Source organism: Lampris incognitus, chromosome 3, assembly GCF_029633865.1.
Source record: "Lampris incognitus isolate fLamInc1 chromosome 3, fLamInc1.hap2, whole genome shotgun sequence".
In the NCBI taxonomy this organism is placed as follows: domain Eukaryota; kingdom Metazoa; phylum Chordata; class Actinopteri; order Lampriformes; family Lampridae; genus Lampris; species Lampris incognitus.
In genome coordinates this window covers 95,747,663-95,763,651 of record NC_079213.1, presented here as the reverse complement: position 1 = coordinate 95,763,651, position 15,989 = coordinate 95,747,663, and the positions used below count along the sequence as shown (strand labels likewise).

Sequence of the window (15,989 nt, the reverse complement as noted above, 5' to 3'; positions counted from 1 at the left end):
CTGCACGGACCGGCTGCAGCAAGCGCTGCCGCTTTGCACGAGCGGTCGGTCTCTATCGCGCGGGTCACATCTGATACTTTGTTTCAATCGGGATTAAAAAAAAGAAAAAAGGCACGGGGGGGGGGGGTACGAAATGAGGGGGCAACCTTAAATCACACGCTGACATAACACGAAGGCTACACCCATAACCGAGAGGACTCCCTTAAAGAAGTGTCTCACTTCCTCAACTGCGCTTTAGTAAGCGATATACACCGGTGAACGTAGACGTGCGTCAGCCGGCAAACCGGGGATCGGGTCTCTTGTTTGGACCAGATCAGGACCGTCCGGACTGGAATACACAGTGTACACCGCAACACCGTGTAAAACCACACAGATCTGGCAGAGTGATTTCTTTTTTTCTTCACCCCGACTTTTTGTTCGTGTTCTCACCTTGTGGATATTTCTAGTATCTGGATTTATTTTAAGCGTTTCTCACAGTTGCCGCTCACGTTACATGCCAAAGCTGGGGCAGCACAGTGTAACGTCAGATACTTTTACGCGGAGCTTCACAGTTTTCGCCACAATAATTGGTAAGCACACGTTTGCACCAAGGCAGGTGCATTATTCATGTCTGGTGATTGATTATGGCATTGCTTTACTGTATTTTACTGTACCTTTACTTCACGGTATTATTGCTATAGCCCATGTGTATGTGTTGTAAACGCTTGACAAAGGCGGACGAGGAGATTGATTTGAAGCGAACAGCTGACTGCCATCTTCCATGTAAAATACGTGGGCATGATTTTCTTACAAAAAAAAACCAACGACAGATCATGAGGTTGAATTTTTGGCTTGTTCCAGACAGCAGGTTTCCTCTGAGACAGCCAATGTATATAATATGGATGCAATATGGATGTGTGAAGTCGGTACGTACGCCTCTCCTTTGTAGCGTTATTTATTATGGCGTTGGCCAGAGTAACTGGCTTTAACCCAGTCATGCTTATTGTATAAGACATTTGGATGAGTGGACCTTGAGTTGTATTGCCAAAGAAGGGATGGCTCACAAAATTGTATGATAGTCATCATACTTCCCAATTCTGCCCCGCGTGCTATCAAGTCATAAGTGAATATAGTAACATAGCAACAACGCTGAATCAGAGGCACGCTTAAATTGTTTATTTTGTGAAAGTTCGCCCTTCGACCACTAGAGGGCGACTGATGATATAATTTTCAAATTTAAAGCCCGTGTTTGTATTGAACGAGTTCATGCTTTTCTTTTTCTTTCTTTTGGCGAGCGGCGTCTGGATCTTATGAATCCGTGCGTAAGTAACTCTTTCCCCCCGTACCCCGAGACTGAAAAAACACATCATGTCGAAACGTTCATGAGATTACTCAAGAGGACGCGGGTCACTCTTTTTTTTTTTTAAACTTGGATGCCCCCATCCGCCCCCCTCTCTCTTAATGTGCAAAAGATGAGAGATCGGATAATGCCGATGACCTAGGCTTTGGGCTCTTCCTAAAGAGAATACCCCGGCTAATGCGTCATTTGCATACCTCCGGCGATTATTTGGTCTGCGCGTTGTGTGGCGGAGGTCAGAGGAAAGAGGATGACGTCAGCGCTGCACTACTCAAGGCTGACATCGACCAGGAAGCAGCGCTCAGGGCGGTATTTCGTGATGACACGGAGGCTATATCAGTAAGAATATTTGACCCTGGTGTCCCAGAGAAACGCTGCTGATGTAACTTGTCAACCAAAAACACAAGATAATGATAAGATACAATAAGAGTTTGCATGCATATGTGTGCTATCTTTGGAAGGTGGGTCGAGGTATCAGTAAATACCCCGGCTGTTTATGGCAGCGTTGTGTCAGTGGGCTGCGCATTTTGGCTGTGGTGTAGCGACATATTTTTTGTCCTGTTGTAATTTATTATGAATGGTCTAAACTTTCCTGCCCTCCACGTGGGTGTACATCTCCGCTCCCTATTGGTTGGGATTAGCATAGACCCAAAGTAGTGCCGCTGTGATTGGGCAGGTGGCGTCGCGGGGGAAGGGGTTGTGGGCGCGGCTTAACTATGGTGGAAGTGGCATACTTTGTCACAATGTTCATTGTCGACTTTTCATTGGAGCTCCCGCGGATATGAGTGCGCAGCGGAAAGCCTCTTGGTTCTAGCCGTGCGTGGCTTTTCGCTTTCAAGGCATACTTTGTCCTCTAAAGCTCGCAGAGGTCTTCACAACGATCAAGAAGGACTTTTAGCTTCTTTTTTGTTTTGTTTTTAAATTGTCCTCCTCGCATTTTTCTGTCACAAAGGTAACAGTCCGTTGCATTTTCCCCCCACCTGCTTGTCTTTCTTACTGCCGTTTGTCCATGTACTGTGTGTAGCGTTTAGGAATTGGGAGACTTTGGCGTGCACATTGCGAAAAAAAAAACCCCACAAAAACCCGACTAAGCCTTATGTAGGTGACGTTCCTGGGAATATCCTCATGATAACCGGAGGGAGCGGACTGATTTCGATAACCTTCTGTCGGCGAGCGGAGAGAGAGAGAGAAAGGAAAATTTAGAGGCACCGAGAGAAATCTCTGAATGTTCCCTTTGAATGCACCCAGATCCCATCTTGTCGAAGACGCCGGGATAATTTAACTGAAAAACAAACAAACAAACAATACGGATCTGCTTTCCATCCTGCTCAAACCCCCCCGCTTCTTTTGCGCGTCTTGTCTCCCTTCTCTGACCACAGGTTATCGAATGGACCAGCAACCCAGCGCCCGGAGCTGCAGCAGTCGCGGGGCTCCGTCCTGTGAGGCCGTCCCGAGCGAGCCCTCCATGAATCTGTCCATCCATTCCACCACCGGCACACGTTTCGAGCTCTCCCTGCCATTGGAGGAGACGGTAGACGGACTTAAAAGGAGACTGTCACAAAGACTCAAAGTACCCAAAGAGAGGCTCGCCCTTCTGCACAAGGAAACGTGAGTACATCTTTTTTTTGTCGTTTGTTTGTTTGTTTGTTTGTTTGTTTGTTTGTTTGTTTGTTTAATCGTAAAAAAACCCAAATTGTCCAGCTTTATACCGGCTTCCAGTGGTGTACACACCACGTTGTTTTTAAACTTGTATTTACACTATCGGGACGACCTACGATGTGTCTGCTTCCGTCAGCGTGATATTGGAGGGGACGTGCTATTATTGACCGCTGGGACGCACGCACCAACACTATTGGAATTGCGCACGCGGGAGAGCGATCGACGAGGCAGTCTGCGGATTTGCATCGATTTAACTCGCGCTCCTTCGTTATAAATGCCGAAGCACCGCCGAATCGCTAATACCGTACGAATGAAGTTGCACCGGCAGGAATGGGTGCGCAGCCTGACCCGTGTTGCATGTGCTGGTCTGCAGCATGACCAGGCTACCATGTACTGGTCTGCAGCATGACCAGGCTACCATGTACTGATCTGCAGCATCACCAGGCTACCATGTTGAGCTGATAGAGATCTGGGGTGGGAATCATAGCTACGGCTAAATACGGGGAAGTGACGAACGCTCAGTAGTTGTTTTAAGGGTGCACTGTGAAGTGTACAAATCTGGTAGGCTATGCCGTGCCAAATATAGGGTGTTATTAACGTGTGGTTAACCCCTTATTGATAATATCAGCTACGAATAGCGGTACGGTACTTGCCTGTGTTGTTATTCCCTTTAAGGGCCGGGCAAACCCCAACAGACAGCAAAAAATAGCAGTGCAGCCTCATAATTACCCAACAAACTGCTCAGTTGTTCCGATTAAGGGGCGCTGCGTAGACATTTTGTGTACTTAAGCAACGCCTTTTCCTTTCATCATGCGAAACTAAATGAAACCGGTCTCTGTTGAATCACACTTGGGTTAAATGGGCTAACAATGGCGCGGGTTGTGGTAAGCATTAAAAGGAGTGAGGGTCATTACCTGCAACAGCTAGCATTGTTTTTCTGTCCTCAACCCCCTCATGTAATCTCCTAACAAATCACATCATCCCTTAAAACCCGAAAACCCCTCTTTAATCCCCCCCCTCCTCCTCAAATTGTCCACCAACAGTAATTCCAAGTGTTGAATGCTTTTGTTTAGTTGCCCGAGCTGAGATTTGGGTCATCCCTGTGCAGTGCAATAACTATTTCTAACATATGCATAAACGCATAGCCTATAAATGGACATAAACCCTTCAAATAACACGAGATGAGTAGCGAAAAAAATGGATTATGGCACGGCTAAATTGATCTGCATAGACCGCTGCCGTCGTGTCCTGCAGTCAAGTACTTGTTTTGTATGTGCATGCAAATGTTAAACTGTTTTTGTAATGTGGCGTCTATTTCATTATGAATACTGATGAGTTCAAAGCTTGAGATTTTGTTTTTAGCCAGGAGTTCTTGTTTCTCATCACAGTTCATAAAACACCTTGGAAAAAAATACTTGCCTCCACTCAGGAATGTGGCACCATTGCCAGATATCCACCGTGAACAGTTGACAAAGTCCACTATGCTCAAAATTGAAATATGACAGCCCAATCAATACTTCTCTTTCAAGGAGCTTTTCACCCTCGGCTCTTTTTCAAACTAGTTTTGAAGTCTGTCTGCCCCTCTTGGCTGAGGGGTGTCTCGTGTCTGAGGAGAGAAGATATTGTCAGCACGGTCTAATTATGTTGTTCTCTCCGACCCCGCAGGCGACTGAGTTCAGGCAAACTTCAGGATCTAGGCATCTCAGATGGGAGCAAGTTAACACTTGTACCCACAGTTGAAGCAGGTTTAATGGTAAGCCTCGCCAGACTCTATAATTTTATGCAGCCTTATACAGGATAGTTATTTGGGGGCCCACAAAAAAAATACTATTAGTGCATTTAGTTAATTAGTGTATTATTATTATGTGCGATCCCTACATTATCGCAGATTAATTCAAGAAATTAATTTCAGCATGTTTTATTCGTTGACAAAAACTGAGCTTTCCCTCTGTGCAATGCAGTCTCAAGCATCAAGACCAGAACAGTCAGTGATGCAAGCCTTGGAGAGTCTAACAGAAACTCAGGTAAGTGTTTTGTCTCTCTCTTGCTCTCTCTCTCTCTCTCTCTCTCTCTCTCTCTCTCTCTCTCTCTCTCTCTCTCTCTCTCTCTCTCTCTCTGCTGAGGTTTACATAATGCTGAGTTAACTACTGTTAGCATGTTAGCATGGCTGCAGTTTCCATTGAGCTTTGGCATTGTGTGAGTGTGTGTATGTGTTTGAATTGGAGGTTGCAAGCGTTTGGATAAACACAGTTTATATAGAGCAACACGGAGATAAGAAGAGAGGGGGAGAGAGAGAGAGAGAGAGAGAGAGAGGCGAGCTGCATGAGCACAAGCCTCTTTGCCTGCCTAATCTCACCCTCTTAGCCAAGCCAAGCCAAGCCAAGCTGGACAACCAGCGTGAGCTGTCAGGATATAATAAGCAGCAACACCCTCCTGTATCCTAGTAACATCTGTGTGTGTGTGTGTGTGTGTGTGTGTGTGTGTGTGTGTGTGTGTGTGTGTGTGTGTGTGTGTGTGTGTGTGTGTGTGTGTGCGTGTGTGTGCGTGCACATGTGCGGACATGCCATCGAGCTAAAATGACCAGAACATAGCACTCGCCTACATGGAGAGAATGTTTCTCACACCCATTCCTGTTTGTTTGTAACTTGTAAATCACTTGGCTTTATTACGCAGATACAGCACAGACACAAAAACCCACAAAGCACGCACACACTCACACACACGTTTCCAGGAAGTATGCTGTGACTGCATACAGATAGGGTGTAGACTTTCTCACTCATAAATAGAAGATTGATTTGTCAGATGACAGTTTTCTCAGTCAATATTAGCATAGAGTTCCTGGAAGAGCAGCGTCCTTACACCCGCCATATGCATGTCCGTGGCTGTGTGAAACCAGGGCAATACAGTATATACTTGAGTCAGCGTGGTGCGGCGCTCCATATGATCAATAGTGAAAGTAAAATGAGAAAGGCGTGAGCTGCCGAGAGAGGCGATAAGGTCAGCTGCACACAGACATCAGCGATGATGTATGAAGCGCTGTCTGCAGCTGACTGACTCAGGTTGACTTCCTTTGTGCTGTTGGACAACCTTGAGATCTACGTCACTGCGCCAGCGATGAGCTGTTCACTGACTAATGCCGAAACAGCATAAGGTGGTGAGAATATGGACTCAATATCGACAGCTGGATGTTTCATTCTTGCAACATCATCCTTGCATCCTGAAGAAATAGTCGACGGGTTGATGTAGCGTGTTGTGCGATGTTAAGGTTTTGTTGGAGTGTGCGAGCCCGTTGGTAGATGTGTGGAAACGTGGCTCGGTATGACTTCATCTCCTGCTGATAGTTTTATGGTGGAAATCCTGGCCTTGTGTGTGTGAACTCAGCGTGCTTCTCGTAACACCGACAACAGATGACGAAGTGTGTAGGTGTGTATAAATGTTTGGATATTTGTGTGTGTGTGTGTGTGTGTGTGTGTGTCTGCACAAGTCAGGGTGGTGGTGGTGGTGTGTTGGAAACATGCCTTGCCCATCATGCCTAACAGGGTGGCCACAAGTGATATTTTAACCGAAGGATCTGGTAAGCCAGGTCTCAGTTTTTCGCGACCTGTGTCTTTTTCTCACTCTTGTTATTTCAGACAGCCAACAGCGCCCGGCGGGATGAGTCAGAACCGAAGGCTCGCATGTTGCTTCTCCTGCACTTGGTGCCGCCACTGAATTTGTATCCCCTGTTTTTATTAGTCACACTACAGCAGCGGGCAAAACGTGAATGACTGGCAGATGAAGAATGATAACGGGGTAAAAGGTTAAAATAAAGGCACAAAGCTGCTTTAGTGTGTTTTTATCCGGGGTAATTGATTCCACTTTATAATTCATGATCTGCAATGGAAAGATATAGATTGCGGAGAGATTACGGATCCAGAGTAAGATTAGAAAATAGGAACACAAAAGCTTTTCCTCATTTCCTCTCTCTCGCCCCAACTCTGGGGCTATCAAAAATCAATCAATGCACTTAGCTCTTAAAAGTGTCTGATAGGATAACTGATATGCCCATATGCCCAAAAATAGTTGCAATAAGATGTGGGGCCGGTTGTTGGCTGTGGCAACGTTAATGCAGCAAAACGGGTGTGAGCTCCCGTCCCTCGGTCCCCGGTGCAAATCCTCTCCATCCATCTGCCTTTTAGTCACCTAAGCTGTGGTTTAGCGACGGGGTGTTTTGCCTAGAAGTAACGTCTGCGTTCACGGAAGTTTAAGCTGGACAGATCACCCACCTTCTCTCCATCAGGATTCTGGGGATGGTTTCTCTGCCCACCAGGGCAGAACACGACAGCTTCCAGGGAGCGGGGCTATTTCTGACTTCTGTGGAAGCATGATACCGAGTGTTTTATGGAAAGGGAGCCCGGACAATTATCGGAATGAAATTTATATATATATATATATTATTTTTTTTTCTTTTCACTCCCTTTCTCCGTCTCCTTGCTTCTCCCTCCCTTGTTTCTGCTTTACAGCTTTTCCAGGGCCCTATAATTTTAAATGTGCTGTGGTTGGCAAGTCTGTCTATCCGGGCCGTGTAGCTGCCTTGCTCGACTGTTGTGGCCGGATACTATAGAAGGATGACACAGGCTGCTTTAATTCCTCCCCCTGGTGTCTCAGTAGACTGCTTTTTTCCCCTTTTTTTTCTTTTTTTCATGGCATCTAGCCGCATTAAGCCACTACCCTCCTTGACAGCCCATCAGAATGGTTGTACTTTCTGCTCTCTTCTCGTTTTGGTCTGCAAAATAAGATGGGGGGGGGTTGTGTGCACGCGCACTCACATGTGTACAGACACAGACACCACAGAAACGATAGGGTATACTTAAGAGGATTGCTCAGCCTGCTTGGAGAATGAGAAAATGTCTGATCCCGTTTGTAAAAATGAATGTGTGTTTACAATGCAAGCACCGAAGGGAAATGAAAGTAATATATACTATTTCGGGGCATATGTAGCCAATGACATCAGCTCTCCCCATCTATTGATCTTGGTATTTGACAGAAAGAGAAGGATTATGTGTCCCTCTCTGCACACAGGGACTATTTGCTCATTGATGCACATTGATGTTAGAATGAAAGCCAAGCAGGCAGGCAAGCAGGCAAGCAGGCATCACCCTTACCATCCCCCATTGCCCTTCCCCCCATGCAGCCCCCTCTTTGTTCCTGTTTCAAAGCATGAACACCAAACCTGCCCAGCTGACAAACCCTAAGACGGAACAATGATTTAGGGTCTTTAAGTTTGACCCCCCTCCCAGCCTCTTTTCGTCGTCATCCATACAGCTATAGGCCTTGGCTGTATTCAATTGACTGCAGCGGTGCATACTGGTTTCAAAATCAATGTATGGCCCAGCTGGAAGGAGACTTGGCAGGCTGCAGATTGACATATTTTTGCCTTGAAGAGGGATACAGCTTGCCTTGGGAAGAGGCGGTGTGTTTTCTGATTTCGCACATCCCCCCGTGGAATAGATTGTTTCGCATAGGCCTAGATTCTACCTTACTCCTCACTCCCTAGTTATCCACCTGAGAAAACATCACTCTTGCCAGCAGCCTCCCTAAGTTCCCCTGTATCCCCCCCCCGCCCCTCTTGCTTCTCCTCCAGTCACATCCTCCTCGTCCAGGAAACCCAGCTCCCCGATAAGGCAGAGAGAGCGCCGTCACTGTATGTGGAAGCGGAGCGATGCAAACTAGTGGGGCTATACGAATCTGTGGGGGAGTCACCTCTAGGTTACCCTCTCTTCGTCCTCTGCTACTCCACCTCCTTCAAGGGAGGTGACATGCAGGGCCAGGCAGGTGGAGGAGAGCAGGGGAGAAAACTGATGATATGCATTCCGGCCCATATTTCTGTCCTAGTTGGGCTTGTGAGTCATAAAGCCCTGGGCACAGGTTCAGTACCGTTTCATGTCTGCATGTGTGTGTGTGTGTGTGTGTGTGCGCTCATGTCATTTAACCAGCTCTCTCGGTTGGACATGGTAGGAAAGGATGAGTGTACGTGTGCTTGTGTGATTCAAAGATGAGTAGATAGAAGGAGTGTCTGATGGTGGGATGGAGATAAAGAGGACGGAGCAGAGGGACATTGCTGCGACAGCTGTGGCTAGAGAAGAGGAAGCTCGCCACGTACTGACGAGCCTCCGTCACCGCCTTACAGACGTGGCTGCAAACTAAACTCTCCTCAGTCAGATTTTTTTAATATACTGAAAAGATTTGAAATATGTGCGTGTGTGTGTGTGTGGGGGGGGGGGGGGGGCTGCTGTTTGTGGTGGCACACAAATTCACATACAAGGATGATTTGTCTATGTCTTTATACCTGTGTGTGTGAAATGGCTCAATGCAGTTTCCACTCCCGGACCCTACACCCACCTTATCTAGATGCTAGTTAATCAGCCAGATGGACACTACTCGAAATCATTGGAGGGTAATTGTATTGAGGATTTGGGGAGTGGACGGAATTGAAAAATGACCGAGTTGGTCCGGTGGTCAATAATGAGAGAATCCTCCCCCTTTTTACAGCACGGGATCCCCCCCTCTTTTCTTCCCCTCTACCATTGAAATTGTAGTCTTTTTAATATGCATGCAGGCAAAGACGGGGGGGGGGGGATCTCATCTCTTTAGAATGGTAATAAATGCCTTTTTTGTTGCCTAATCAAAAAGCTACAGAAATTAATTCATTGCTGAATGTGTAAATCAAATTGTGTATGGAATAAAAAGACAATGCTGATCTAAAGGCCCATTCACTCCCTACTCATGTAAATCCCGGTCTTGAAAATTGCATTAATAAGCTGATCGGGGAGTATTTTTGCACCTGTGTAATCCCCTTTGTGATGCTTATACACACAGTTGGTGGGGGATGCAGGGATGGGTGGAAGGAAACAAGGTGTGTTGTTTGAACAATCAAAGCGGAGATGAATTTTTTTTTTTTTTTTGCGTGGGATTTCATTGTCCAATTGTGTTCATCGTAAGCAAGTTTGTCCTTTTTTTCTGTATGCATGCGCGCTTGTTTGCGGTGTGCATGTTCTGACCGTGCATTTCTAATGCGTCTTTGTCTTTGCGTGTTCCCACGTCCGGCGGTCAGAGAGTCTTGTGTGTCTGTGTTTGAGTCGTGACCGTCATTGTTTTCCATTCCCTGGCGGAGGGACTATCCTTTTGTGATTCAAGTAGAAGGCATCGTGACTAGCGGGGCTACCGTGTGGGAGAACGGAGCCCAGGAATACCCGATGCCCCCCTCCCCACCTCCATCATCACCCTAATGAAGCCAATTAGACACACACGCTTGCTACTATAGACCCCCCCCCCCCCCCCACACACACACACATACAATCTTCCCGGGGGTGTCAAGGCTTGGAGTCATCACAGACTCCCAAAAAAACAAAAACAAAAAAAACCCCAAGTCAATTTTATTCACTCTGAGATGCTGTCTGGAGGAGCAGAGATATTTTCATATTATATTTTCATATTTTTATGAATGTTCCTCCGCGGGGCTGATTTACTCTGCTGTGGTGGACCGTGGCGTTTGAGGTCTCCGTCTCCAGCTGTTTGTTAGTTTTGACAAAACTGATGGAGATGGGACCAGGACCCTGATTGTGACACTCATTTCAGATGATAGCCCGGAAACATCTCAATTAGACGTTTTTGTGACCACTTGTGTTTCGAGACAGAGGACACGCAGAGTAGTCACAACACTTCAGTTCACACAGATGAGATGTGTGAGACGAGGTTTTGTTTTTGTTTGCCGTCCCACCTCCCCGAGTGTTGTTGTTGCTGATGATGTCATTGTTACATGCACCCATAAATCTCTCTGTAGCTGGGCACAGAAACCATTTCCCCCAGTCGCCTCCCCATCATCACAGGGCCTGGTTAAAATGGTTTAATCAGCGGGTATCAAAGGTGATGTGGAGCAACCGTGTGTGTTTATGGACGAGGGGGAGCGTTAGCAGCAGGTGCTGCTTTGCTGCAGGCAATTGGTGGAGTGAGAGGGAGATTGCTCCTCTGTTGCTCGACTTGAAACGGAGCTAATGCAAGAAGGTTTGGGTGAGGTGTGTGTGTGTTTGTGCGTATGTGTGTCTGTACACACACTCGTGTGTGTGTGTGTGTGTGTGATAGGGGTGTAGCGATCCATCGATCTGGATCGATTCAAGGATCAACAATCCTGAAAACATTGATCCATATCATTATTTTAAGATACACCTAGGATGTGAAAAAAAAATTTTTTTTTGGATTTTCCCCTTTCTTCTCCCCACTTGTACTTGGCCAATTACTCCACTGTTCCGAGCCGTTCTGGTCGCTGCTCCACCCGCTGCTCCACCCGCTGCTCCACCCCCTCTGCCGATCCGGGGAGGGCTGCAGATATGGTTGCCAACTGTGCCTTAAAATAAGGAATCGTTCCTTATTATATATAAAATATACACTACCGTTCAAAAGTTTGGGATCACCCAAACAATTTCGTGTTTTCCATGAAAAGTCACACTTATTCACCACCATATGTTGTGAAATGAATAGAAAATAGAGTCAAGACATTGACAAGGTTAGAAATAATGATTTGTATTTGAAATAAGATTTTTTTTACATCAAACTTTGCTTTCGTCAAAGAATCCTCCATTTGCAGCAATTACAGCATTGCAGACCTTTGGCATTCTAGCTGTTAATTTGTTGAGGTAATCTGGAGAAATTGCACCCCACGCTTCCAGAAGCAGCTCCCACAAGTTGGATTGGTTGGATGGGCACTTCTTTGAGCAGATTGAGTTTCTGGAGCATCACATTTGTGGGGTCAATTAAACGCTCAAAATGGCCAGAAAAAGAGAACTTTCATCTGAAACTCGACAGTCTATTCTTGTTCTTAGAAATGAAGGCTATTCCATGCGAGAAATTGCTAAGAAATTGAAGATTTCCTACACCGGTGTGTACTACTCCCTTCAGAGGACAGCACAAACAGGCTCTAACAGGTACTATTTAATGAAGATGCCAGTTGGGGACCTGTGAGGCGTCTGTTTCTCAAACTAGAGACTCTAATGTACTTATCTTCTTGCTCAGTTGTGCAACGCGGCCTCCCACTTCTTTTTCTACTCTGGTTAGAGCCTGTTTGTGCTGTCCTCTGAAGGGAGTAGTACACACCGGTGTAGGAAATCTTCAATTTCTTAGCAATTTCTCGCATGGAATAGCCTTCATTTCTAAGAACAAGAATAGACTGTCGAGTTTCAGATGAAAGTTCTCTTTTTCTGGCCATTTTGAGCGTTTAATTGACCCCACAAATGTGATGCTCCAGAAACTCAATCTGCTCAAAGAAGTGCCCATCCAACCAATCCAACTTGTGGGAGCTGCTTCTGGAAGCGTGGGGTGCAATTTCTCCAGATTACCTCAACAAATTAACAGCTAGAATGCCAAAGGTCTGCAATGCTGTAATTGCTGCAAATGGAGGATTCTTTGACGAAAGCAAAGTTTGATGTAAAAAAAATCTTATTTCAAATACAAATCATTATTTCTAACCTTGTCAATGTCTTGACTCTATTTTCTATTCATTTCACAACATATGGTGGTGAATAAGTGTGACTTTTCATGGAAAACACAAAATTGTTTGGGTGATCCCAAACTTTTGAACGGTAGTGTATATATAAATTATATATATATAGTGTAAGGCACATTATATTTGTTATGCCGTGCCGCCCCGTCCATCCAACCCCCGTCCCTGTCCCCTGTTCCTTATTTCCATTTCAAGGAGTTGGCAACCCTAGCTGCAGACTACCACATGCCTCCTCTGATACATGTGGAGTCACCAGCCGCTTCTTTTCACCTGACAGTGAGGAGTTTCACCAGGGGGACGTAGCACGTGGGAGGATCACGCTATTCCCCCCTGAACAGGCACCCCGACTGACCAGAGGAGGCACTAGTGCAGCGACCAGGACACTTACCCACATCTGGCTTCCCACCTGCAGACACAGCCAATTGTGTCTGTAGGGACGCCTGACCAAGCTGGAGGTAACACGGGGATTCGAACCAGCGATTCCCGTGTTGGTAGGCAACGGAATTGACCGCTACGCCACCCGGACGCCCCATAGGATGTGAACATTTTAAAGCTCAATATCTGTAAACCACTGAGCACAGAACCTTGTAAATCCAAGGTGATGAAGCATGGATGTGTGCATGGTTTATGTTCATAAATGAAAGGTTTTCAAGGGCTCTTTAAGTTAGCTGATGATAAAAGACACATTTACACTTAAACGGGAGAAATGTGGCACATATAGTCAAGTCAATTTTAGTTGTATTACCCAATATTACAAATTTGCCTCAAGGGGCTTTACGGCAACACAACATCCTGTGGACGAGGTCTATTTTTATTCTTTTTATTAAGAAGACTAGATCGTTTTTCATTCTAATGTCTGGAAGAGCTCAGTCATAACATTTGTCAAATATATTTTAGTCGCTTTTGTGAGTTGATATGAATGTAACTGTGTTAAATGGGAATATGACGTCGTCTCATATCGATTGCAGACATCGTATCGTGGCGAACGTTTATATCAAAAAGATATTGTATCGCTCCCCAAAGAATCGATAGAATACTGTACGGTGATGAAAGTCGTGGTTTACACCCCTGGTGTGGCAGTTTGTGTATGTGTGTGTTAAACGGCTTAACGCAGCTGGTAAGTTGGTGCGGTGATGCAGTTGGAGAGTGAGATATGAGGGTGTTGGCAGGAACCTGATAATTTTGAACTTTGCCATTCTGGTCTCTCTTTTCACCCAGCTGATCAAATTCAGAAATCGCCAGCTGGTCCTCTCTCACTCCTTTTGCCCCCGCTTTTTCTTATCAGGTAGCATTACAGATAGCTATCTCTCCAGCATGGCCTTTGAAGAGAGCCTAGCTTGCTTTTAGGATTTAATGCATGATGCAAGTCATTGATTTTTTTTTCTCTCCCTCGCTTCTCTTTTGAGAGCCTGCAGTTGCATCTTTAGCCAGTATGTCTACACCGAGACCATATCAATAGTGTCCTGGTGCGATCAAAACATCTAGGTCAATAGGCGGGTAATAAGCACGGTTTTGAACCTTGCATATCACCTGGCTTTTGGGATAGGTGAGCAGCTGCACTTTAGGCGAAGCACAACTGGTGGAGGGCCGCATCCTTCTCTGAAGGCCTCCCTCGCGCCACCCCTCCATCCTGCCCTCATCTCTTCTAACCCCCTTTTCCCAAGCACGACACTGCTCGGTTGTTGCTCAATATCAGCTCAGTGCTGCCTCTGCCCCCGCTCTATCCTCTCTCTCGCTCTCCCAAACACTCTTCGTCCTGCTGTCTCTCTCCTTATCTCTCTCTCCCTCTCTTGCTTAGTTCGCTCAGTGTGCAAAGGAAGAACGACTGCAAATGAGTTCCTTGAACCACAGGGACCCCAATAAATAAAACTGTCAGCCAGAGATGTCAAGAGAAAAAAAAAGGGGGGGGAGAGAAGGAGCCAGAGGCACACTCTCACTGAATATTTCATCACCCTCCACCACCACTACCACCATCACTACCATCACCATCACCCTGACATCCTGCCCCCATCCCCCTTCACATCCTCACTCATGCCCCCCCCCCTCTCCTGTCATCCTCCTCCTTTCTCTCTCGCCTTGCTTCACCCCCCACCCCACCCCATCCTGGCTGCCCCTTATCATATTCTCCTTCGTCTCTACATAGCAACCAAAACCCTGCCACTAAACAAAATGCCACCCAGGCCCCCGAAAATAAAAACAAAATGGTAGATGCCGATGGCTCGCGGGGCAGGTTGCGAAAGGAACGATGATGGCAATGAGGTGGGATGGCTCTTCATCGGCACCTGCACGGCACTGAATAGACTCTTCTGTCATTATGTTGACAGGATACTATATACCGCCACTGAATGTAATCACTTTTGGTTGGTTCTGTTTTGAACAAATGCACACTTTGTTCTTGTGGCATCGCCTCCTCCCCACATCTTCTCTCTGCATGCCTCTGTTGCGTTGTAAGGCGGGGAACAATGACGGGTTGGTCTCTCCTCTTTCTCCGTCTGCCTTAACATAACAAAACCTGGGCCCTCCGTCTCGCTTTACTCACAGTGAACCACTACATATGGACTCCAGTTGGCTTTGTAAAGGCTTGGAATTTGTCTAGTGTGCAGGGAAGAGGAGGAACGTGGAAAAAGAGAGTAGAAGTAGGTGGAGGGTTTCAGACTCAACGACAAGCAGAGAGAAGCTCTCTTTTGTTTGCCTGTGATGTTCCAGAAAGCTCTATCTGCTGTTTATTCTGACGTCAACGCCAGCCAGCCACATTGGCTGTCTTGGCTGTGCTCCTGAGAGCAGACAGGCATGTTTGGACTGGAGCGGAGCTGCTAGCCGGGACCTCTGGGAATCATCTCAGCGCTACACTTCCAGAGCACCCCCCCTCCGCCCCCTCCCATCACCCCCACCTCCTCCTCTTCCACCCCCTCTCTCCCAGTCTCACGCCGTCTGGTTGAGGCTTGCTGTTACACGATCGCTGTAGCCAATCTAGCCTCTGGCAGGCAGACCGGGCTGGATCATCCTCTGCCTCCTCCCTTCCCCCAGGAAATGGGCCCTATTTCAGGTGTTCCACTCCACGGCTCCTGGCTCCCAGATACACAGCTCGAGCTGTCCGCCCTCCATTTCAGTCAGAGGTGTTGTGGAAATGACATGTCAGGCCAAATTGATGTGGGCGCTAGTTTAGAGGACTCGGAATTCAACACCTGAGGGCTTAGTATGGGTTCTTTTGTTTACCCTTGGAGGGTGTGGAGAGACGTAGAGAGTTGACCCATTGCGGAAAGCGCTCGCATTGCAGTCGTCATCGAGCTCTCCCCCCCCCCCCCTGTTCCTTGTCATTTTCTCTTCAAGTGAAACATTGGTTCTAAATGTCTGTGTTTATGTGGGTTTGTGGCCTTTTAATTTCTTACCTAAAGAGAATGTCGTGGTGGGTGATGTGTGTATGTTCGGAGACCCTGTGTGAGTCAGACAGATGGTTAC

General features: G+C 46.7%; 1 protein-coding gene across 2 annotated transcripts in view; it reads left to right on the top strand.

Annotated features, from left to right (window-relative positions):
* The first annotated feature begins 256 nt into the window (after positions 1-256).
* Positions 257-15,989, top strand: part of midn (midnolin) — a 36,045-nt gene continuing 20,312 nt past the window's right edge. Inside the window, exons 1-4 of one of the 2 annotated variants that reach the window (XM_056276969.1) lie at positions 257-569; positions 2,716-2,944; positions 4,661-4,748; positions 4,957-5,019. In XM_056276969.1, the coding sequence (XP_056132944.1) occupies positions 494-569; positions 2,716-2,944; positions 4,661-4,748; positions 4,957-5,019 (456 nt within the window). In that variant the 5' untranslated portion in view covers positions 257-493. Of the gene's footprint in view, positions 570-1,924; positions 2,289-2,715; positions 2,945-4,660; positions 4,749-4,956; positions 5,020-15,989 lie in introns of those variants that run through there. The other variant, XM_056276970.1, reaches the window with a different exon arrangement.